The sequence below is a fragment of the Anastrepha ludens genome, chromosome 3 (genome assembly GCF_028408465.1).
Source record: "Anastrepha ludens isolate Willacy chromosome 3, idAnaLude1.1, whole genome shotgun sequence".
NCBI classification, from domain to species: Eukaryota; Metazoa; Arthropoda; class Insecta; order Diptera; family Tephritidae; genus Anastrepha; species Anastrepha ludens.
The window spans coordinates 122,443,753-122,470,141 of NC_071499.1; the positions used below are offsets into that span (position 1 = coordinate 122,443,753).

Genomic DNA, 26,389 nt, shown 5'->3' on the forward strand with positions numbered 1-26,389 from the left:
TGAGATATGAACAAACAAGCACAAGGCAGAAAGCCAGTCGGTGCTAAGAGGGGGTAGAGAGATATAGGAAGAGTGTAGGAGGGGACTAGAAAAGCAGTACGCTTGCAGAGGGTGAATGCCAGAGAGGGTAGTGAAGAGCAACAACGCAGTGTTGCGGTACCTAAGGGCTTCGCGGAGCGACTTTGTGCTCGGTGTGTTCGATAAGCGGTTTGTCACGTCACAATACTACAATATATCATATGCATGCGTGAATAACAAAAACAGCAACAACTACAATAATAACTGCGAGAGAAACATGACAGCAGCACGACAGCATCAACAAAGCTACATGACACCGACGCGAAGCTACACATAAACCTATTGCAGCTAGTGAAGAGTAGGTCGCTATGTGTCTAGAAACGCTGAATACGTTGACGAGTTTGCATATACAAATGCTACATATGCATGGACTCGAATTTGCGTGTATGGCTATGCTTGTTTCAAGCATCAAAATTCAATTGCGTTTATTAATTGTGAATTGAGTAGCGTTTGCATGCAGTTGGCGGCAAGGACTTACGAAGGCTAAACGTGCTTCATAGGTTATGGTGGATTGATGGTAAAATTCATGGCTTACAGTGGAGATGTGTGTGTGGCTGTGTGTGACACTGAGGGTGTGTCGTTAATACTGCAAGGTGTGCTAGTGACGCTGATGTTAAGACGAGAGTCTGGCATAAGAGGGAATCAAGGAAGCCGCCAATTGCGTGTGTGTGTGTGTGTGGAATTATTTAAGTGTCGGCGACACATTAAGGCGCCGTAATGACAGCGGGGCTGTAGACAATAGGCGGCGTAAGGTAAAAAGCACAAAGCTTCAAACCAATTTTATCAAGTCGATGAGAGATAGAGGATACACTAAGTTGTGAGTGCAGCTACGAGGGAGCTGTTATCAGTAATTTATTGATTATAGGCATGCTCAGGCTTACTGAAAATGTTTATGCAATAGTTAATTAGACTGGTGTCGCAGGAACTTTATCAGTTTCAGAAAATTATTAGCTGATTTTTTTTTAACCTTCAGAAATTTGGTACAGTTTTTTCTTACTACTCTAACTATACAATTCAATTCAACAGGACTGAACTCCACTTTAGCTTCTAGCCCTTCATTTTGTAATTAAAAAAATTTTTAATACTTCGACTGCGCTTTGCAAAAAATTGCACAAAAAAAAATAGTATATTTATATTTCATTGAAAATTGGTGTTCTTTTAGGCCGCATAATATTTTCCTTTGCAAAATATTTAAAGCGCTATGATTTGAAAATTTTGTTTCACGCCTGCACGTACACTTCTGTTCGGTGTTTGGGCGAGCTCTTCTGTTATTCCAAAGAGTAAAATAGTTTTTTGTGAGTTTCATGGGATGGAATGGTTTTCATGGCAGAAATACAATCGGAGGCTTGCCATTGCCTGCCAAGAAGTGACCGCAATTAGAAAAAACCTTTTCTAGCATTTTGCTTTTTCATGCATGGAGATTCAACCCTACGCACTCACGCACCAATCCATTCGGCGATGGCAAAAACTTTTAACATTTTTTTCATTTAAATTAATTTTTTTATTACTTTTTTAAACACATTTTTTTTTAGATTTTTCTGGCTGATAGCACCAGCTGCCTTACTGCTATAATGCAATTATTTATAATTATGTTTCTTACAAATAAATAAATAAAATTTTCCATAATTTCGCATAGCTGTCAGCTCACATTACTATACGCCTTTTTTCAATTCTAAATGCCTCTATTTGCCACCTTTTTTAACACCTTCGGTTGGACACCCGGGTCTGGTCCTTTTTTCGTTCTGTTCGAGGATCCCCTCCCAAAAGCCAAATTGATAGAAAATTTAATTTTCAGAAGCTACCTGGAAGCTAAAGTCGTTAGCTATAAAAAAAACGTGTTGAATTCACGTCCAAAGTCGAAAAAGACAGTTTGGCCAAACCCGGGTGCCCAACGGAGCGTTAACCCTAATCGCGAAATCTCCAGTTTCGTGTTGTAGCATCAATAATTGAAAGAGCCTTAAACACCTGAATGAAGCTAACGCCGGCGGATAGAAAATAATTTTTCGCGCTTCTCTTCTTTTTTTACTTTTATTTTTTAGATTTATTTTGTACTTTTACAAAGACTATCAACTATATTCTGTTTAAAAACTGAGGCTATGCATTTTCATTTGGTAATTGTTGAAGTGAAAGCGATTTTAACGATAGTTACGTCTGCGGATAGGCAGTGACTTTTCATTTTTCTTTGAGTCTCGCTTACTTTTAAAACAAATTGTGTTATAAGACGTGTTGATACTATGAATATTGGATTTGGATTGCTGATTGTGTTGAAAAGTAGTTCTTTGTTAGTTAAAGGTAAATTTCTAAGGCTAGATTTCATACAAAGTTTTAAATTATTTTACCTCTTCAGATAAAGCTCAACCTGTGTAGCTCAATACAAAATTATTATTAGCTGGGTTTTCTACATAGGGAAAATCCCATGACTGAAATATAGAATTTTTTTTTATTTTTCTTAGGGATTTTTTTAAATTTTTCTAATTTTTTCGTGTCTTCTAAAATTTTTTAAAACTTTCTACATTTTCTAAATTAACGCAGAAATGGATTCTTTTAATTTTCCAAATGTTTTTATATATTTTTCTAAAATTTTTCCAATTTTCAAGATTTTAAAAATTTAAAAATTTTTTGAAGTTTTGTCATGCGTTAAAATTCTTTAATTTTCCAAAGGGCTTCATAAATTTTTCTAACATTTCTTCCTGTTTTCTAACATTTTTTTAAGTACGCTGAAATTTTTGAAATTAACGCAAACATTTTTTTTTTAATTTTGCAAAAGTTTTTAGAAATTTTTCATGCAAAAATGTATTTTTTTTATTCCTAAACTGTTTTACTAAATTTTTCTAATTTTTTCCGGTTTTATAAAATTAAAGACACTTTAATTTTTTTGTATAATTTTGTAATACAGTAAGATTTTGTAAGTTAACGCAAACAAACTTTGTTTTTTTTTTTAATTTTCCTAAGGTGTTTATAAATTTCTTTCTGTTTTCCGAATTTGTTTTTAATTTTGTAATATATGTTAAAAGTTTTGAAATTAACGCGAAATCCCATTTTTTATTTTCCAAAGATTTTTTAAATTTTGTTTCGTTTTTTTTCTTTTAAAATGTTAAAATTTTTAACAATACCGGAAAAATGGATATTTTGTTTGTTTAATTCTTCAAAGGCTTTTCCGAGTTTTTAGAATTTGTAAAATTTTCTACATATATTTTTAAGTTTTGTTATATATTAAAGTTTTTCAAATTAACACAAAAAACTGTTTTGTTTAATTTTCCAAAAGTTTTTATATATTTTTCTAAGTTTTTTTCCCGTTTTGTAGAATTTCTTAAAATTTTCTAAATTGTTTGGAAAATGTGTTATACATTAAAACATTGAAATTAACGCAAAAACATTTGTTTTAATTTTCCAAAGGTTTTTATATATGTATTTTTCTAAGTTTTTGACCTGTTTTGTAGAATTTCTTAACATTTTCTAAATTGTTTGGTAAGTTTTGTATGTATTAAAATTTTGAAATTAACGTTTTTTTAATTTTGCAAACGTTTTTATACATTTTTTCCTGTTATTCTAAATTTTTTAAAAACTTCTACATTTTTTGGGAATTTTGTTTTGAAATTAGCGCAAAAATAACTTTTTTATTTTTCAAAAGTTTTTTCTATATTTTTCAAATTTTGTTTTCTTTTTTCTAGAGCATTTTTAAATTTTCTAAATTTTTTGAAATCTTAATATATAATACAAGTTTTGAAATTAGCGCAAAATAACATTTAATTTTAATTTTGCGAAGATTTTTATAAATTTTTCATGTTTTCTAAATTTTTTAAACATTTCTTTGAAATTTTTAATACAGTAATATTTTTAAAATTAACGCAATTCCTTAAAGGTTTTTCTAACACTTTGCTTGTTTTCTAGAATTTTTAAAAATTTGTTTAAAGCTCTGTAATATATCAAATATTTTGGAAAGCAACGCAAAGTTACATTTTTTAATGTTTCTAAGGTTTTTATAAATTTTTTCTAACATTTTTATCAGTTTTTTAAAACTTCCAAAATTTTTGGAATTTTGTAAAATATTCAAATTTTTAAAACCAATGTAAGTTGTTCAATTCCACAAGCAGTTTAACAGTTAAGCTGGAAATTTCGTTTGCATTCGCTCAGCTGGGCTGATTACATATAGGAAGGCAACGCCTGCAGATAGGCTACATTACATTGTCTTGCAAAGCAGGCGTAGCCTTATGTTATGTACATGAAACATTTTTCATTGAAAATATAAAATTACGCATTTGGTTAATAGCGAATGGAGCAAAAAATCAGCAACGAGTTGCCCATACATGCACACATTTTTGCACACCAATCCACATAGTTAATTGTATTATGGTTGATAGTACTTTGTAGGAATTTATTCGAGTTATTTATAGCACTTACCAATACATGCATCGATACGTAAGTAGCTGTGAAGCAATTTGTGTGCATATTTGCAAATGTATGTGTGTTCTATCCACACCACAACGCCATGTTGTTGACAACAATTGAAGTGATTTGTGGCAACCAGATTTTTGAAAAGTGGAAGAACAACAGAAAAGTATTGATAACAACAACACAACCAAATATAATGCGTCAACGCTGCTGCGCGTCGTTTTAATCGAATTTCGCGTTAATTAATTAAGCTCTTAGCACACTTGCACCCACACAAGCACACATATCATGCATGTGTATGTATGTATGTATGTGAGCGGGGGCGTGGAAGTGTTGGGTTGATATTATAAATATACTTCGTACCACTGTGCGCATCTTGTGTGTGTGCATGTATGCAGGCGCATGTGTGTTGGCGTTCCTTATATCTTTTTGTCTGCCTTAGTTGTTGTGTACGAGTATTTTCCGAAAATATGTAAACAAGCATTTAATTACTTAAAATAGCTTAAAATAGGGTACCCGATTTTCCCATTTAATCTGATTAATAAATTAATTAGATTTCTAGGTAAGCGATTAAAACAAAAAGTTGATACTATTAACGAAAATACGTACGCGAAGGGAAAAGCAAATGGTACAGGTATAATAAAATAATAACCAAGTTTATCTATTTTGAATTTTTTCATTTGAAATTCCCAAAATAATTTACAGATTCGCATTTCGCTGCTGATTACTGAACCTGCCTCTAACACCATTTTGGGTATTTGAGTCAAGAGGTAACCTGTGAGTAAACTTTGGTCGGCCATACTCGACTGCGGTACCTCATCGCTACTGAAAGAGCATTGAGAAAGCTTTGATTGCCCGTACTTCCCAATGCGCCCTAGTGCAAACTCCACTCTGAGTGTGCGCATGCGTTGCTTAGCCGCTTAAATTTAGACCAACTAAGCTCACCAAAAACTCTGACTCCAGGAAAATAGCGAATGAATCTTCACTCGCCAGCTCATTGATGACCGCCAGCAGTGGATAGGTACCCACAACACAGCATTAATACGCTTTTCTAGTCTGGTATTGAAAGGGTATCACGACATACCTCTACTGGCTGGCATGTGAAAATCCACTTGACTAATTGAAAAATTGGCATAAATTCGCCTTTTCAATCAAGGCTTATGTTGACGTAGGTCATAGGTCCTTCTTACCAACATTCATTCATTCATTTTAACGGGACGCAGTTCGCTTTGCTGGTATAAACATATTAATGTGCATACGGCTGCTCCAATGTTAATCATAGCTTAAAAGCCTATCCTCTTAGTTGACCTTGTGCAGCAGCTGTTGCAGACGCACGGCCAGCTTCGTCAAGTGATTTGCATAATCGCACGTCACTAGCCTACGTGAACTTCCAGGAATTTTCGCAAGCAAAATATGGGCGAGTGTTCGAATAGTACGAGCGATGAGTGAAAAGTTATTTGAGTGAAATACACAGCTGGTCGAATCGTTAATAGATTTATTTACCAGCAACCGATGCCAATGCAAAACCAACATTATCGCATTGCCATACAAATAAGAGTGCCCACTAACATACACACACATACATTTACGAGTACGGAAAATTATTTGCAAAGGCATATTTATTTCTGAAGCACATGAGCGTTGAGCAATAAATATGCTTGCGCTGGCGGAAATTGAGAGGCGCCAAAAATAAATAAATGCGATCGAATTTTCGCATAAATATTTTTCTTGGCCACGCTGGTAGTGGGGAAATATTCAAGCCTTAATTGATTTGATTGAATGCAAATGGATGAAATTCTTGGACTTTTTCGTATTTGCATAATTTTTAATTACACTTCAATAAGAATGAATTTTTGGCATTAAGATCTCAGGAAGCTGCGAAAAATGTAAGTTAAAATGCAAATTTTTAAATTAAAAAGACAAAAAATGGAGATGAATTTGCAGAATCTTATTTAATAAATAATGTAATGAAAAAATCTTAATTTTTTCGCAAAACGCCTTAAAGTATATGGAATATTTTTTTAGTAAGACATGGACATTCTTTTTAATTATAGAGGCATTTTAGAGATTTTTTTTATGCAAGGAAATAATTTTAGTTTTTTCGCAAAAACCCTTACAATTTATGGAATATTTTTTTAGAGACACGTGTACATTTTTTGTTTATATTATAAATTTTTAGAAACATTTAAAAAATTTTTTTAATGTAAGGAAATAACTTATTCGAAAAAAGCCTTAAAATTTTCGAATACGTGGAGGTGTTTTTTTTTAATTTTAGAGATTTTTTAAAAATGTTTTAAAGATCTGTTTAGTGTAATTTTAGTGTTTTAGCCTTAAAATTTTTGGAACTGTTTTTAGAACAAGTTGGATTTTTTTTTTGAATTTTTTTAAACACATTTTAGTGAATTTTTTGTATAAGCCTTAAAATTTTTGGAATATTGGAGTATTTTTTGTTTGAAGCACTTAGGATTTTTTTTAATTTAGAGATTTTGGTTAGAAACAGTTTAGAGATTTTTTTGGTGTAAGGAAATAGTCTTCTTTTTCAAAAAAAAAAAAAAAAGTTAAAATGTTTAAAATAAGTTTTTAGAAATATTTGTAGATATCTCTTTTAATTTTAGAAACATTTTAGATATTTTTTTAATGTAAGGAAAAAATTTTAGTTTTTCGAGAAAAGCCTTAAAATTTTGGAATGTTTAGTAACACGTGCAGATTTGTTTCTTTTAGAGATTTTTTTAGAAACGTTTTAAAGACCTTTTTAGTGTAATCTTAGTTTATGAGCCTTAAAATTTTTGGAATTTATTTTAGAAATAGGTGGGATTTTTTTAATTTTATAGACCTTTTTTTGAATACATTTTAGTGAATTTTTCGTATAAGGAAATAATCTTAGTTTTTTCGCAAAAAGCCTTAAAAATTTTGGAATATATGTTTTAGAAACAAAAAATCAAAATATTTATATTTCCTTACATTCAGAAATATTTAACGAAATTTTGTTTAGGAAAAGTTGGGGGAAAAATTAGAAAAATGCTGGAGTAGTAATCGGTATTTAAATTTCTTCCAAAGATCAAAAAACATATCAAATAAGATGAAAAAACGGAAAAAATAAAACAAAAATAAAAAAAAAAAATATTCAAACAAGGATTTGGGTGAAATTATTCCAATGGGATTTTCAGCAACAATCTTTCAGGCAGAAATACACGCCATCGAGGTATGTGTGAGGGAATGACTTCGCCGAAAGAAAGAGAGGAAATAACTTTTGCATGCTCTCAGATAGTCATTCGGCTTTGAAAGCGCTGCTATCAAATGCAATCACCCCAAAAATGGTAAATGAATGCCTGAACCTTCTCTAAGGAGTTAGGAAACTTCAACACAATATTATTAGCTTAGGCTCCTGGACATAAGGGGTATGAGGGAAGTGAAATGGGGAAAAGGCGGCAAACATGCCTTTAATTGGTTTTTAGCCTTTCTGTGAACTTACAAAAGGGCATATTAGGGAATTTCTTAGCAAGTGGGTGGAGAGTAATTTCGTTGGACACTGGCGAAATTACATCGGTCAGCGACAAGCGAAACCATACCAAACGCCGGGCAGAGGAATTTCTGATAAGCTACTTGCGCCCAGCAGAGTAAATTCAGGACTTTTAGCTGGTTGCCCTACAAGCCACTGTAGTCTGAGATATCATTTGAACAAAATTGGTCGCTCTGATCTCATCCTCTATCATGATTCTATAAAGTGATTATTGAAAATTCAATTTTCTGCACTAGACAGGAAAAGGCTACAGTTCCTTTAAAAAGATTGCGTTTACTTCTGAACGTACAAAAAAAAATCGATTTACCTTGCATAAATTCTTTAGACACAGGGTTGTGCTTTGTTGGTTGGTTAAAGTGCTTCGACCAGAATGCAACTAGCACTTCCGCACTATTTTGTTCCAACTTGTTTAACGATTATTTACGGCATCAGTATATTCAGTATGTGCAGTTTAAGAAGCTTATTAGTTCGTTGACGCCAAAGTCAGACAGTTGTTCGAGACAATCGAACAGCGGTATGCCCAGAGTTAACATTTTCTCCTTCCACAAGGCAGGGAATTGATAGAGGAAATGGAAAACCGATTCCTTCTTTGTTTAGAGGTTCTTGTAGCTGAGTCCAGTGCCTGGATTACAGTTTGGCTGTCCGAATGAATATTGCCCTTAAAAGAGAAATCTGTGATTATTAACTTAAAAGCATCCCGAATTGCCAGTACATTCTAAGTCTATGAGAATATATACCTGCTCCAACCCCGCAATCCATTTTAGAGCCATCTATACAGACTGTAGTGTCGAAGTAGTTGAGTGAGAATCACTAAGGTTGAAGCATCTGGACTCTCACTTTTACGCTACATCGGCGGATTTTGCTGGTTCGTTTTTCATTAGTAGCTTGAAGTGGTTAATACAAACGTAATCGCTGGTCCTCACCCTCTAATCTAAGCCCCTTTTCCCGTTTTTCCACCTCTCTGGTTCCTTCCCCTCCCTTTTTACCCCTCACCACCACCTGTATGGTATCACAATGGACAAATTTTAAATTTTTGTCCAAGTGGCCCCGCGCAAAGGCAGCCATTTAACCTAACCGAGTCTTATGGGAATCCGTGCATTCCCCCTGAGATGGGAAGAGAATGACAAAACTTCTATTGAATGTTACCGTCGGGACGATGTGATCAGTCCTCTCGGAGGTAAACTGAGCTTGTAGTAATGATAGACTGGCTTGCCCATACGAGTAAATTTTTGAGTTTTTTTTCGGTACTGTCAAATGTACATACATACATTAAAAAACTTTCTAATTTCTTTGCATTAAAATCATGTTTAACATTAATTATGGAAAACCAACCTCCTTAGCTGTTGGCGTAGCTAAAATTGAAATTAAAAATTGTACCACCACCCTTAATCACACATTGATGGCTTACATTATCTACTCTACCACAGCCAATACATCAATTAACTCATCCTTGCTCGTGCCTAACTAAAGCATAGTCATACAAGAGTTGTGCAATCAACATCCATCAACACAATTTCTGTTACTTTCGTTCGGTAGACAAAATCTCTATATTTCTATGTCCTTTGAATTCTTGCTGCAGCAAGGATACTGGAATTTGCTGTCATTGTCATCTCTTATCTACACAATCCATTACGATCTTCATTGCAGCTTAGTTCGACCACATGCGAGTGGGTGGTTTGTATCTCGAGTGTGTGCATGTATGTTTGTAGCACACACTAGCACACATACATGTAAGTGTGTGAGTAAAATTTTCTATACTCTTGCACATTTTGCTGTTCTTAGTTTGCTTGTTGAATTTGGCAATTGTTGTTTTGAATTTCCTTGCGCTCACTCTTCGCTCACTGCTGCCACACTATTGTATATCTTTGTTTTTACGTCTACATATGTTTCTCTTGTTCTTGTAAAAATTGCTGCCTGACCATCATTCAAGACCAACATTCATGTATGTATATATAGGTATGTGTGTGTAGGTACTTATGCATATGTATGAGTACTGTAGGCGCCCTTTCAATCTCTATGGAAGGTCCTATGCTACTGACGTTCCCATGTTTTGTGGTTATTTCTATTTCTGCTGTTGCCAGGACCTCCTGCTGTTGCGATTTTATGAAAACATTCTGTGTTCTCTCACTCTTATCACCTTCTATCAGTTACTATTTTGTTGTGGACGTTTGTTGGTTGTTGCTTTGTTGTTAAACTACTTATTGTTGTTCTTGTTCGCCATTGTTTCTATAGTCATTTTGTTTGTTGTTGTTCGTTTGGTTGAATGGTTTGCAGTTGTGGTTTTCCGCATGCAACCATACAAAATTTCTAGTGGAGGTCAGCCATGGAAAGCAAGCGCACGCAACAATAACAAGAACAGTTTTCGAACGATTGAGATATCACAACGTTGTCGGATAGGTTTGTATGTGTGTGTGTATTTGTCTGTACAACATTTTTACAAACTTACATTGGTGCATATGACAATCTTCGAATTTCCGAGCGTCTTGTAGTGCTTTTGAGTTTGTTGCAATTCTTTGTATTTATGGGATTTACCTATGTGGATAAAAAGGATGTTTGAGTATTCAAGAATTTTGTTTGAAGTAATGCTAATCTGTTTTCCATGCTCTTTTATTTGCACCCCAGTAACTCTTACAACTTTATCCTATGATTGCAGGAACAAAGGGCCACCTTTCAGCAACTCTGAATGCTCAATATTTTTTCAGTATCTCTGATTTTCAATTTTTGCTTATTCAAAGCCGAATATTCCAACAAAATGCGTTCATCGTATGGAAGAAATCGCATTCCATTTCAGCAGATGCCACTATTTGTTGCAAGCGAAAACCTAGTCGATTGTGACTAGTTGAGGAAGTACTAAGCACCTTGGACTAGTTAGCAAATTAGCTACCACTTTTTATAAATATTTTCAAAGGGTTAACTAAAATAGCCTCGCCTGTCTTTCCTGAAACCCAGTACTTATTTGCTCTGGGTTCACTCTTTCATTTACTGGACCAATTTGGACAACCTCCTAAAGTTGCACGTGCAGCGCCGAGTCTCATTGAAATATCTCTCTGTTGCTCTCTATATCTCTTTCTCAATCCCTTTTTCTCCTTCTCCTCCACCCATGCTCTCTCTTTCTCTACTGTTATTTTAGTAACAGCTTACTCTATTTAGAGCTTTTAGATAATTAGACGCCGTCGATGTGATTTAACGATAAGCCAACGAAACTGTGATGAGCTGGGACCACAGTGAGGTGAGTAAGGAGCCTTAGATAATTGGGCATACGTGGGCATGTGAGAGATGGTTAGTGGCATCCGAATTTCTTTACATACTGGACATTCTCACGTGAGCGATTGTTAGTGGCATCCGAATTCCTTTATATACTGCACATTCTCACGATGGACCGTTCTACGCATTGAAATGATTCGGATTTTCCAGACTAAGAACCTTTTTACATAGGTGAATACCATAACCCTCTCTCCATAGTTGTTGCTGTAGCAGCATAAGCGTTCCACATGGATGTACGGGAAATGCTGCTGAAGTGACAGACCTTGGCCGGATAAAAATCCGAGTCATTCCGGTTACATAGAACCAAGTGTCGCAGGAATGAGCTTAATCTCTTCGGCTTCTAAGCTACAATATTTGTGAGATCTAACTATTGTCTCATTATATTAACGTCTTCGTTCTAAAAGATATCTCTTCAATGATTTTACACATCTCAAATCTATGAAGATCATCTCATTATCTCAGCTACACTCCGGGTTTCATTAACCAGCTCTATGAGGCCTTAGCCGCTCACATTGCACAGATGAGTACTGTTCCTTCGTGTTCACTAATGCTTCCTGCTCCATAGTAGGATAGGGGATGTCTTCTCTATATACTTCTTAAATAGGTTATCCCCATATCTTTCTCTATCTCTCGCTCTAGCTCTCTCTCTCTTATGCTCTGGTCATCTAACCGGCAAAATTTGCCAGGCCTTAGCCTACACTGACCATTCGGCACTACTCATTTTCTCTCTCTCTGTCTCTCTCTCTCTCTCTCTCTCTCTCTCTCTCTTACCTGTAGGACTCTAACCAACAAAATTTGTTTGCCCACACTGGCCATTCGACACTACTCATTTTCATGCCTCATTGTTCACTAATATCTCGCTTTTAACCTACCAGCTTTATGAGATCATAGATCCCTACTCATCTGAGTCCCTCATTGTTCGCTGCTGTCTCGCCCTTCAAAGTTGATTATGCAATTGACGACTTTATTATCCATAAGAACTGTAAAGGGATTTCATACTTACTACATCATTCCAAACTTATGCAAATATATGCACAAAAGTAAGGATATAAAAATCTGCATAATTTTATACTTATTTTTGCCAGCTTTTACAACAAGAAAGTTTACAAAAACGAACAACATGCATTTGACTATAATAGCTACGAATAGAATAGAATCTAGTAAGCGCGCAATGAATTTGAAAATTATTATTTATGTACCACATTTTTTTACTTGTAGATTTCTTGCTGCTGTACCAGTATAATGCGAAGGACATAGACCCTACTGCTGAAGTGTTTGAATTTAAATTGTGAGCTGCTGCCGCTGTCGTTGCACACTGACCTCTGCGGTAGCGAGTAGTATGGCGTGGACGGGGCTTGTATTAACATAATCAACACGGCGAAAACGGAAGTCGAGCGCATAATCGAAATTGCCAACGGTCAGGATATGACATGAAAACGTCGATGTGTATGTGAAAGTGTAGCAATAGTTGGCAGCATGTAAAAGAAAGCGAAGAAAGCGCGAAACAGTTCCACTGCATTGTGTTCAAGGGAAAATTATGTGAGGGGCAAGAAATTGTCAAATTGAAGCGCTAGCAAATCACGGAAGTGAGTTTATGAATTTTTGAAATTTAAATGGATATATTCCACGATATTTGCATATACTGCAGGCCATACATAGAACGTTGTGGAAAAGTACTACCAATGGCACAGCTGTGAGGGTATGTTGGCGTTGGTATTTAAGCGCAAAATTACAAAGCTAGCGCGCACAGGCAACGAAAGGATAGTTACACAAATGCGCTGCTAAGTCGAGCACCGGCATCTCAAGGGAATATGTGAGTGAGCAAGCGTGTGGATGTGCAAAAAACGTAGTACACAAAGGTGCAGAAGAGAAGCAAAAGAAAATATGCCTAGTGAGAAGAAAAGTGCTAGGGTTTGAAATGAACGCAGCAGGAAGAAAGTAAGCAGCGAAAAGGTGCAGAATTACAAACTTGAAAAAGTAAAACTAATAATAAAGTCTACTCGCCACGCTATGAAATAACAAGGAAAGTGTTTAGGATTTTTCACTAATCTTCGGGTGAAATAATCGAGTGATACGTTGGTGTTGGGTGACATTCAATCAACTGGACCAGTACGCCTGCGCGCGCGCTCTATCGTTTATCGAAATACGCAAGTGATACCCTTTCCCCATCAGTAGCGCGCTGTCATTCTCTCCTCGCCCCATTTTCTCTGCATCTATCTCCTTCTCTCTATCGCGTTCACTCTCTCTCTCTTTCTCAACTGATCGAGCTGCTCACTCGCACACTCACTTGATTGCGCAATTGATCTTGTGGCTCTTTGGCTTATAAATGTACAAGGACAGCAGCTACCGCAGCAGTCCGCAGCCAACACCGCCCAAAGCAACGCCAGTAACAACAACAGCAGCAGCAGATAATATAACAGTCGTAACAACAACGGCAACAGCAACAATCACAGCAGCCGAGCTTACGGCGAGCACACAACCAAGTGAGACTGAGAGTGCATCCGGAGTAGTTGTCGCAACATCTCACACGACAAATGAGCCTGCCGCCACTGGAGCGACAGTGAGCAGCATAGCAGAAGCATCAGCCGAAGCTGCTAGCGCAGCACACGTTAGCATCAGCACCAGCAGCAACACGCCCATCACACTCAGCCTCGCAGCCGAACACTTGGAGGCGGAGTATTACCAACTCAGCTGCGCCTCAGATTGTTCGGTGTCGTCAACATCCTCATCATCCCACACCTCGTGCAGCGGCAGCGACGACAGCGAGAACAGTGAAGTATACACATTTCGTGCGCGTCCCGCTTTCCCCGCACACACCTTACGCGCTATACCCAAGCGGCGCGCTACTCTACGCCGCGAACACGCACACAGCGATAGTCAGCAAGCGACGCCACTAGACGTCCCGAGTCGCCGTGGCAGCGCTGTAAGTGGCCTCAGCGGCGGTAGTGGCATCAGCGGCGGCAGCAGCAGCTGTCGGCATCATAAACAGCATAAGCGTGCCAGTATCAGCGCTGATGTGCGCGTTTTGCGCAAAATCGGTTATATTGCGTCACGCGTACGCTTTTTAGCAAAAATCTATGGTGATTTCAAGTTGGTGAATCCTTATAGTCCAGCCAAACAGCGCAAGCAATTACAGGATATACTACTGCGCCATTCGATACCCGATACAGAACGTAGAAGTGCGGCTGCTGCGTCGGGTTACCGAACGAAGCGTATAACGACGGCGGTTGACGCCTCGGTGGCGGTAGCGGTATCGGCAGCCGTAACGACCACAACGTCGGCTACACCGCTAGCCCGCCAACGCAGTGTAACGCCCGATAGCTCTTTGGCAAGCAGCAGTTACGGCATTACAAAAACGAGCGACGACACTAAAACGGCGTACGAGGACGAACAGGCAGCGCAGGCGCCTAGGGCTGAAGAAGAGCCGACGCTGAGCTCCATAGAGGACGACGAGGAAGAGACTTCTGCGACATACACAGCGGGCACGGTACGCCGCAAGTCGTCCGTGGTTGTAACGGGCGTGGACGAGACCGCCACATCGAAACATTCACTTGCTGTACTTGAGGAGCTGCTGGTACAGTTCTATGAGCAGCGACAGCATCGCATCACCGTAATACGGCGCCGACAGCACAGTCGTCGCGGCAGTCAGCGTGGTAACGGTAAAATCACAACAAGCAACAAACAGCTGCCAACGCAGCAGCCACAAAAGCTAATCATTATGAGCGGTGGCAGCGCTGTTGCGATGGACAGTAACGTCGGGCAACAGCTACTGCATACAACCGCCGATATAGAACAGCAAACGAATTTACGTAATGCCAATAATCTGTGTAACAGCAGTAATACAGCTGATAGCAGTAGCCAAGTAACAGCCACAACGCAACAAAGCAGCACAACAGCTGCGGCAGCCATAAATACACCCGCAACTACATCTAGTCAAACACAAAAGCCACCGCAGCAGCAACGCAGCTACAGCAATGCCTTCCTGCAGCCGTTTAGCATTAGTGGCTGTATGGATCGTCGGCGGCGCGCCAGCGATTGCTCAACGCATCCTAGTAGCCAGCAATTGTTGCAGCAGCAGCTGTTAAGCAATCAATTGCAAGTAACTCTAAAAAACAACAACTACAACGCATTTACTGCGGGTGTTGGTGGCAAATTTCCTTATCATCGCGGCAGCTGTGGGGGCGCGGGCGAGCATTTGCTGGCTGCCAATTCCATTGCCAATCGTTCGACGATCATACTGAGCAAATCTTGTAGCAATGTGGAAGGTGGACCGGCGGCACTTCATGGCGGTGTTGGTGGCGGTAATGGTGATGTGATACGCAAATTTAGCTTGGGCGGTCACGTAGACGCATCGAGTAATGGCAATATGGCGTCGCCAGCGTTGACACCCTCACCAACACAGCAGCCGCAGTTAGCGGCCACACATGCGGCATCACCACAAGCACAACAACAGCAGCAACAACAACCCACCGCTGGCGTTCCGGGCAGCAATGGCAACAACGAGTACAACATTGTGCAGTTGAATAACACGATAATACAGTGTCACTTCAACGATGAGGATTTTCGGGCGCTCATCAAAGACCTGAAACGCAAAGTGGAGTACACCGAACGCATGAATTGGCTATGTGAGTATCGAAGTAAATATTTTATACTTACTTTTCAAGCAAATTTAAAACAAATTCAATTTAAAAATGTAAAGCCATATTCGTTTTTACACACAAAAAAAAAACAGAGTTATAAGTCACGCCCAAGAGAAAGGTTATTAAAATAATTAATATTTTCATTTAAATGAATGCTTAATCCATTTTTATTTTACACGTATTTAATTGTTCTGAATCAGCGGTTATTTTTCTGACACTTTTCGCTTCACTTAAAAAAAGGATATAGACAAGCATTTCGTTATGAGCGCGCAATTTAACTGAAACTCGCTTGCAGGCCAGCTATAGGCGGCGCACGTTCGTATAACAAGTTTGAGCGAAATATAACGCAGTATAGAGAAACCATCATAACTTGCATTAAATCTACTTGCCACAAAAAATGCCTTTGGCTTAATATTTACCCCACAACTACAAGTTAATATGTATATGAAATACTTGTGAAGCTTAATAGCTTCCTACTTACCTGTCTGCAGCGCGTTTTCATCATATTACAAATGATGTTGCATTTTACGTGCTCAGAATTGGTGTGCGAACGGCACCTATGCTATGGCAAAGTTTGGTGTGAATTTCAACTGCAACACATATGCGGTAGAGCAGACGCGCTAATATCCTTTTTCAGATGTATTTTAATTTTTTCGTTTTTATCGTTAGACAACGATAATTATATGGTGTAATGTAATTGTAGAGCAATGAAGCATAATTTTGTGCCAGAATAATTAATGGTGCTTACATTGGAAAAATTTTGCTGCAATTGCATTTCGGTGATTTTAATACACAACGGCTTTAAGCGCCCAACTTCTTGTTGGTTTACTTCCACTTAAATTTATTTTCACTCTCCTTTAAGCGTTTCGCTCGCAAAATAGGTCAAGCGTGGCCTCATTGTTTGTTCAAGTGGTAGTATAAAGTTTTCTTGCATCGTAAATTACAGCAATTGGAAACATTATTCCATGCCGCCAGAGTTTTGCACACTGTCCACTAAAGTATAATATTTGTAATTTCTCGCGCAGCTGTTCTCAGCTTCTATTAGCTGCTTTCCTTCCATATTAATGACTTTAAATTTTTTTATAGCTGCAACGCATTCACCACTTCCTCTTTCTATGCATACAAGACTTATATATAAACTTAATGGTAACTGATTTCATCCACTTAAGCTTGATTCGCTAATTCGTCTTGCGCATTTTTATTTCATTATTTTTCCTCTACTTAATTTCGTTACATTTCATCATTTCACGCCCACTTCCTTCCCACGAGTGCAGTCGCTGCAATTTATAAAAAAAAACAGAAAAACTTCTTGTCGCAACAATTTTCAGCATCGTCAGCCACACCGTACCACTAATACCAGTGACCATTAGCTTTGTCTCAAATCCTTTTGTCCTTTGTTGTAACAAAGTTGAAATATTCACACCATCCGTTGTACGTCAGAAACTGTTTCTTCCTTCTGTTTTTCCGTTGCGTTTAACTGCTGATATTTAATTTGAGAAGTATAGCCACGCTTTATCTCTATACGTACATTTATGTATGTGTAGACACATATGTATATGTATGTGTGCGTGTGTGCAGGCGGATGGGTTGATATTTAGCGTGCTGTAAAGTTAAGCTGTAAAATACATTGTAGACATTTCAATTAAATTGCGATAGTCAAGCGTAAGCACAGTTTCCTAAAGAGAATGCATGGACAGTTGATAGTTGAAAGGAATTTCAAATTAACCAAGAAGTGCTGAATGGCTGTAGCTTTCGAAATTTACTTTTGTAAATGAATGTTGCTTTTAAGGCACTAAACTCTTATTAAATTTGAAGAAAAACTTTCGCCTTTTAAGGGTAGCACGTGAATGTCCTTTTTTTATTGCACAAATAGTTTTAAAAATTTAACGTGTTAATTCAACTTGCGCGTCTGCGATGTGTCTCACACTTCTCACTTTTGTATATGTATGTTATAAATGCCTACTATGCTGTTATAAATGGGCGGAGTTAGATATTAAACAAAAATTTAACACTACTTACATGCCTCTTATAATTAAAAATAAATCACATTTTGTGTGAAATATTGTCTCATAAGAATTTGGCGTATCTTTTAAAAAGTACAAGCTATTGAACTCTACTCTGAAAAAGGAACGTAGTTATTAAAGTACTGCCATCGCAGTAAATCTCAAACAAATCACTTGCTTTGAAACCTTTCCGCACATATATCCTTTTTTTTGGCTATTTATAAATTACTGCGCAACTTGAATAAATAATTTAGAAAACAAATAAAATACATCTTCATTTAATAAATATTACACATTTTTAACGGACATTGCTTTTGAACTCTATTTTGGCAAATGAACGCAGTTAATTAAGTACTAGCCTTACGATGAATTTCATGCTAATCACTTGCTTCAAAATGACGCCGCGTCTATATCCTTTTTTCGTGCTTCTTACAAACTATCACTTCTACAAATAACTTTTTAAATGTATATATTACATCTTCTTTTAATAAATATCATACATCTTTAACAGTTATCTTGTTTGAACTCTTGTTTGAAAAATGAACGTAGTTGTTATAGTGCAAACCTCAGAATGAATTTCGAACTAATCAGTTGCTTCAAAACCACTCCCCTCATATATCCTTTCATTTTTTACTTACAAACTGTTACTCAACTTCAACAAATAACTTAAGAAATGCAAATATTACATCTTCCTTTAATAAATATCATACATCTTTAACAAATATCGTGTGTGAACTCTACTTCGAAAAATGAACGTAGTTGTTATAGCACTAGCCTCAGAATAATTCCGAACTAGTCACTCGCTTCAAAACTACTCCACCCATATATCCTTTTTTTGTTGGTATTTATAAAGTACCACGCCACGCCAATAAATAACTTAAAGAATATAAAGACTGCACCTTCATTTCTTAAACATTATATATTAAATCATTAGCCGTTTTCGCTTTTGAACTCTACTTTGGAAAATGAACGTAGTTGTTATAGTAGTAGCTACACAATGAATTTCAAACTAATCAGTTGCTTCAAAGCTGCTCCCCTCATATATCCTGTTTTTGCTATTTATAAATTACCACGCAAATTCAAAAAATATCTTAAAAAATGTTTAGAATACTTTTTCATATTATAAACATAATAAATTTTTAACGGGTACTGCTTTTGATCTCTATTTTGGCAACTGAACATAGTTGTTAAAGCACTAGCCTTAGAATGAATTTCAAGCTAATCACATGTTTCAAAACCACTCCACACATATATCCTTTTTTTTGCTATTTATAAAGTACTACGAAGCTTCCATAAATAAGTTAAAAAATATGTAGAATATGTTTTCTTATAATAAATATCACAAATCTTTAACAGTTAATGCTTTCAAACTTGACTTCAGTTAATGAACCCAGCTACTAATGCACTAACCACGTATTAATTTTCAAAAAAAAAATCACTTATAATCAAACAAATCGAAACGTATATCCTTTTTTCATGTATGACACAAAATGTATATCTAAAATAACATTGCGTACACAGAATTCTCCCATTATTGCCTTAAGTTGCCGATATTTGCTTTCTTCTGTCCTTCCACACAAGTAATATTAATGAATATTCCCAGTCAAATACATATAAGTATGTTTACTTACATACAGTCATACATTTTCATATACATATTTGTCTCTTCAATTGTGTACGCCTGGGTAGCTGCCAACTCGTAAAAGCAAAAAATCTCTTTGTAATATAATAATAAAGTTATGCGCATATCCTTGTTGCCAGCTTACTGTTGATTCCCCGTTTGTTTGCTGCTTCTGAGTTTTGCTTTCGAATGCTTTGTTTCATTCCATTCCATACAACGCATACTTACAATGGAACAAGGTGAATCACAGCATGGCCGATTGTTATAGGTCGTAGAACAGCGAAAACAACAACAAGAACAAATCTTTTAAGCAAAACTCGTTGCCGAATGAAGCCGTTGTAGTTCAATTGAGTGTTAGCAGTAAATGAATTTTAGCCAGAATATATACATACATACAAAGCTATACAGGATATACCTATGTACGAGTATTAGATGACTATAAGACCGTGTGGATGAGAACACGCTTGCGTAGGTAAGTGAATAAAAAAAAAATATGAAAACAGCTGTAGTTTCAATTGAATATCAGCAGACGCCTTCCGCTTAGACCAAACTTCGTTAATATGACAAATGATGTTGATTGAAATAGAATGTTTTACCAATTTTGCAATTTATCGATAACTGTATTGTGTAAGTAAGGTTTATATTACCCAACCATTGCATGGGAGGGAGTTGTTCGGAAATAGTTCAGAGGAGTACAGGTTGCACAGACTATATGACTCTGCGCTTTAATGGGGCGAGAAGGTTTCACACTACAATTGAAGAAAAGGGATGGCACAAAGGCGTGCAGCCTGGCCGTTGTATTTTTCAAATTTACACAGATGGCTCTAAAATTTTCGGCGAATTCGTTGCTCAAAACTAAGGATTAGGCAGCTAATTAAGTTGCCGGACTACAGCAGTATTTTCCAAGCGCAAGTCTTTGCTGTTGGGCGAGCCACGGTGCTGGCCTACACAAAAACTGAAAATAACTCATTAATTAATATTTATGTGCACAGTCAAGCAGCAATAAAAGCAATCACCTCATAGGCTATCGCTTCAAGAAGCGATGAACTTTGTTGTGGAGAACGTGGAGACACGTGCGTATCTCGGGTAACGAGATCTCTAACTCAACTTAGCTAGAATGGGCTCCGAGCCAAAGAAGTTGGTCTCAGGGCCCGTTCTGCCACTCCCATCTGTAGACATCAAATCCACGGCTTAGCAAATGGGTTACTTTAACCCACAAGCGCGCTTGTTAAGCTGAGAGAGGTTGCAGATGGACAAAACTGATGTTACCTGTCATATCCGAGTGACTGTCACAGATCCTCCAGTCATTAAACAGAAGCGACTATAAGCAGCTGATTGGTCTGATGATGGGCCACTTTCCAGAGGCGAAGCATATGCAAAAGGTAGGCATCTCAGGCAATGCACTCTGGGCAGCATGTGGAAAGGAGGATGAGACGGCGGACCACTTCCTGTGGGCCCGCCCGGTCTTCGTTTGAATCATGTTTGAGGTCTTTGGCACTGTTGTGCTAAGAAGCGACCATCTTGGCTCCTTGGTACCACAAGATACACTCAGATTGCTTCGGAGGTTGGGTAGATTTAAAGAAAATTAAAAAGGAAACCCGAATGCAGTACAATGGACTTAATATTGTTTGAGTGCTGTGCTTGCCAGTCTGTCTCGACAAAAAACAAACAAAAAACCCCATATTGTATTAAGTCCAAAAATGGCCAACGGGGCAGGGAAGCAACAAAAACGTTAGCCGCAAACAGAAGGTTGGAAACGAAAAAGTAGATGAGAAAGCTAAAAGTGATGCTAACTTCCTGTTTGAATAAGAGAACGACACACAAAAATCGCTAAATATATAGACAACGAAATGGTCGACTACATGAAAGAGCAAGCGGAAGCTAGGTGGACTAATCTGACCACATGCGAAACTGCAAAAGTGATGTATAGAACTAATGACAAAAAACTGATAGGGGATACAAGATAGGGATTGTTAGAAATGGTAAAAACAGGCAGTGCAGAGAGGATATAGGGGAAACTTTAGAGCACCTTCTGTGTCTTAGATTTCATAAGAGGTTTGCACTTCGACCTCATAGTCTTCTGTGCCCAGCTTATGCATCTTTGTACGGCAATATCAAAAACGCGCTCGAAACGCCTGGAAGCCGCACAGTATGAGGGTCTGGTGGATAACTCAAAAATAGATCTTCCAGCGCTGCTTAGATATGCTGAAAGCGTTAACATCCTACATGACGTTTATTTTAAATCTTAAAAGAGGTCCGTCTTCATCTGGTATCGCGAGGGACCAAAGCTGCAGAAAGCGGCAGTTAAAATAAACGAAGTTTCATTTACGCAAAGCGGAGCGCCTTCGTTGACCATATACTCTTAGTGAGTTACGGCAAGAAAGCAGTTCATTTGCGTTAATTTTGCAAACCCTTATTGTAAGACATCCGATAACGAGAATCGGAAATATAATTGATTGTGTGTAACTTTGATAAATTAATCTAGCTTTAATAAACAAAATAAATAGGTCACTCGAATTGTTTACACTGCATCTCGGTTTGTTCTAAAAACTCCTATCAGTTGCCTGCAGCGTTTGAAATATGTCGAGTATTCATATACTTGGTTACCTCGCTATTCCAGGATTTATGTGCATACACTGATACTTAGACATGAACGCATGTGATGCATGTGCGTGTGTGCAGACAGTTTCAATTAAATGCAGGAATTGCCTTGCCTTTCGCATATGTGTAGCTATCACATCCTTGCTTTTGCCTATTATTCAATTTCCCTGAAAACACATCCCACCATTCCTACCTCCATTATTGACCTCCAGCTTTTGATCAATTTTTGACAGCCCAGGTTTACTTTGTGTTCATATCCAGGCATAGCAGCCTAAGCCATGACCACAAATACACTTGCTTATATCTATACGTGTGTGTGTGTGTGTGTGTGTACCTGTACCTGGACACACACATCACTTGTCATTAAATGAATTGCTTTCGTGTGCAGACATTTCAAAGATATTTGCGGCACACACAATCCACAGAGATACATTCCTCCTTTAGTCCACATACATACATACATACATGCGCACGTATGTAAAAGGATATGCAAATTTATTCATGCATACTTATCTATTCTGGTCCCTTATGTGTATTAATGTATATATTATAGGTATTTCTAAGCTCATATAACGAAGCTAATTCCGATCCTATGTAGCCAGCAAGCGCATATCCTCACTAGTCCCTCTTTATCCTCACCTGTCCAACTATTCCTTACTTGGGTGTGCAATTTTTATTTAGTTTTTATCATTTTTCCTTGTATTTATTATTTTCTTATTATTAACATTTTATTTTATTTCCACATTCCTGTCCTTGCTGCCAGCTTTTGTTTGCCAAATATTTTTTTCTTGTGCTCCTGCTAAACTGACATTCTGACTTTATCCTTTCCCCGGTGCTCAATTGTATCGTTGTAATATGATTTTTTACTTCTACTCTTTGCAATTTTATTTCATACCATTATAATCTACTTTTATTTAACGCTCTGACAGAAGCAGGTCAAACCACATGGTTGTCTATTTACGAGTATCCTGAATTTTTGTTGCACGAGTATTGTGCTTTTTCTTGTTCGCATTTTTTCATCCTCGTTTATTTATGTTTTCTTGCGATTTGTCTTCTCAGTTCATTTTATATTGCCTTGCTGCACGTTGAATTATCACTTTCGTGTAACGCGCTCGTTCCATGAATCCTTTTTAATATTGCTTCATATTAAATATTTTCATTTTCTCTTTGTATGCATATTTATTTATTTTTTATTATCGCCTGTGGCTGCATGTCTTACTCACTTAGTTGGCTCCCTTATCCATCTGACTGCTGTCGCATTGTGTTATTCACAATATCTGCTCACTTAATCCTTTCCTGTCTGCACACCCTTCCATAGCTGCAAACGATTATACCCAGGCAAAGAAATTGCACTCAGAACAGTGGTGTAAAAATCAGAGTCCTGTGGCAGTTAGAGAAAATGCTTTCTACTAAAATGTAAGGAGCCTATTAAAAATTAATTCTTGTCTTGTAAAATTACTGGCCTAAATTCATCGCTTTCCACTTGTTGTTTGGCTAATTCACTGATATGGCGAGTAATTACAATTGTAATTAGGGAATTGGACAGAAGCGGCGCGAGTGGAATCTTCGATTTCCCTTTAGGTGGGGTCAGGTGTAAGCGATTGTCGGGTGGGGCATACTCAGGCTCAAAAAACATTGTGATGCCGCGTGCAGAACTAGTCCTTATCTCTCCTAAAACTAAACTAGAGCATTTTAAAAATTTTAGAATACCCCTGATTTCTGAAGAACTGAGATCTTCTAGAGCAGAAGTGACTGAGATCTTTTAGATAAGATCCTGGATAGAGCAGAACAATGGCACAGAAGGTGCGACGTTGTATCTTCCTCTTCCTCATCAAGACAGCTTGTGTTTGCGCACCCTTCCTCTGGGAGTGCCCCGTTATAACTGAGATCAGTGTGCTAAAACTGGGCTTATTTTGTCTGCCAGTACATTTAGCATTGAGAGTCGGCTACGATTGCCGGGCGATTCTGCAGGTTATTTCATCACGCCATCATTTATTCGCTGCTCGTATGCTCTTACGATTTCTTCAAAGATAAGTAGCTTACATGTTTGTAACGGTATGCCTAAGTCATTGTCTATGCACTCATTGGCCCAGTTGGTGCCGAGTCTCGCTAGTTCAACGACTCTACATTTACCCTGAGAGCCGCAACGGCCAGGGATCAACGTTACCTTTAGGTGAAATGGCTCAGCTCTCGTTAAGAGATCAATTGGAACAAAGGAAAGAACATAACCTCTGGCAGATGATGCAAGATTCTAAATCCTTCCATCAACAATTAGCTAGCCTCAACGCGTCTGGAAAGATTTGTTTAGTGATGAAACTCGAATGAACAAGAAACTCCACTTATTGTGAGATCTTGTAATCAATTTATCGCTGTGCTGATGAGTTAAGGCTAATTTTCAATGCAGCCACCACTATTACGGCGCCAAGAGCCCTTATTGCCCTTGGTTGGTTGTTAGGCCGAGGTCCCTTTCCTATTTCTGGTTGTGCAACAAAGTTAGCATTTCTAGTCCCGAGTCTTTGAGTAAATTGTATTGCCTAGTTTTTTGAGGTATCTGGCTTCTCTCGTAAGGAGACATATTGCGTCCGAAACGCCAAAGTATTCTAGTTTCTTGAACGTTTGTGAGGAACATGGAAGCTAGAGTACTCTGAGTCTTAAGCGAGATATAACCTTGCATTTCTAAAATTATATATCGTATTTACGTTTGATTGAAATCTTTAGAGAACTGTATTTTTCTAGAAGCTTAGTTTTCCTATACAAACAAACACTTTGTGGACCATATACATATATCATATTTAAAGACGCCTGCGTCACCTAGCTGCTCCATATTTTGCAAAACTGTTTCTGCTCTACGCGTTTTTATATATTCTGCCAATGAACCTTTCATAACTGCTGACCACAGTTTAGTACACCTAAACTCCAGTTGAAAGACAATACGTTCGGCTACTTCTTTTGAATATCGTGCTTCCTTCCCACGAGTTTTCTCCACCCAATGCCGTATGTTGTTCACCAAAACTCATAACAGCTGATCCAAGTTCAACTCATCTGAACTCCAGTTTAAAGTCCATACGTTCGGCTACTTTTTTAATTAAGTGTACTTCCTTCTCTCTATACAAGAATATAGAGATCCTGAGAAATAGCTCTTTTAGCTGCCGCGAGCAAAATGTTTTGGAATGCAAATATGTAGCTATCTGATCGTAAATGGTTAATTAGAGCCAAAGAAGTCAGTTACTCGATTTATATATGCGGCGTGATTTTTTCAGCACGATGAAATGACAAGTGGAATGACGGACCTTGGTATGGCTAAATAAAATTTATTCGATCAAAAGCTATTTGAGCTCAGTGTCGCGTGCGCTCTAAGCTAGTAATGGCCAGAGTATTAGTTTAAATGGAAAATTCGGGCTGCTAACGGTAAAAGCCTGATTATAATATGTAAGCAGTGTGAGTATGGGAGTAAATAATTCCATAAATCGGTTGAGTATTGCTAACAACTTTGCTGGGTGAATGAAATAATAAGGAAATGCCTCGACGCGCACTTACACAACTGGCGAAAGGTGTTCACGAGCTCCTTCCCATTCGAACTTCATGACTTTTACGGAAATTGGGTCATATTTCAATTTCAGATAACTCTGATGGTGACTGTGTCAATCTGAAGTAGTTTCAGAGCCGGACTAGTCCTGTATTCATACGTCGGTGCGATGCAGTTCCTCGTGAATTCATATATCGCAGGCCTATTAGAATTACCCTTTTGAAAATTGCTCAACTTCACTCTAATAGCTGAACTTCACTTAGAGTACATTGGCATTTTATTAAGATTTTGTTTTACTTCCGGCTCAATACACCAGTTGGAGCTGTATCCAAATTTATTTTCTTCTGTTCTGATTTTGTTTCGCATTCTATTCTTTTAGAACTTCCTTTATTGTTTAATATTTTTGGGCATAAATAATTTCAAAATTTTGTGCAAACTCCAAGGTGAGTGTGGTACACATCTTAGTTTTCTACTAGTGAAATTTTCTGCTGGGAATCCTGGTATGTTTGTATTTACGGCAATCAACTTTCCCTTGTAAGGAAGTTTGGACTTAAATTCATTTGGATGATTTGTTATTTCATACCGTATACATACTTTTATTGTTATGCGAGTAACTATGTGGGTATTAGGCAATTTTCTAGAATTTATACATAAAATTGTTGTTAATTTGTCGGAATCGCTTGCGCAAGAGTCGTAATAGGATTACATTATATACTTTTGAAGCTAATGACCGGCTTAACAAGT

The 26,389-nt window shown here is 37.5% G+C and overlaps 1 protein-coding gene across 1 annotated transcript in view; it reads left to right on the forward strand.

The window, feature by feature from the left end:
• The window catches only part of LOC128858971 (high affinity cGMP-specific 3',5'-cyclic phosphodiesterase 9A), a 293,177-nt gene that overhangs the window by 118,199 nt on the left and 148,589 nt on the right, over positions 1-26,389 (forward strand). Inside the window, exon 5 of the mRNA XM_054095601.1 lies at positions 12,473-15,879. Within this exon, the coding sequence (XP_053951576.1) occupies positions 13,581-15,879 (2,299 nt within the window). The 5' untranslated portion in view covers positions 12,473-13,580. The remainder of the gene's footprint in view (positions 1-12,472; positions 15,880-26,389) is intronic.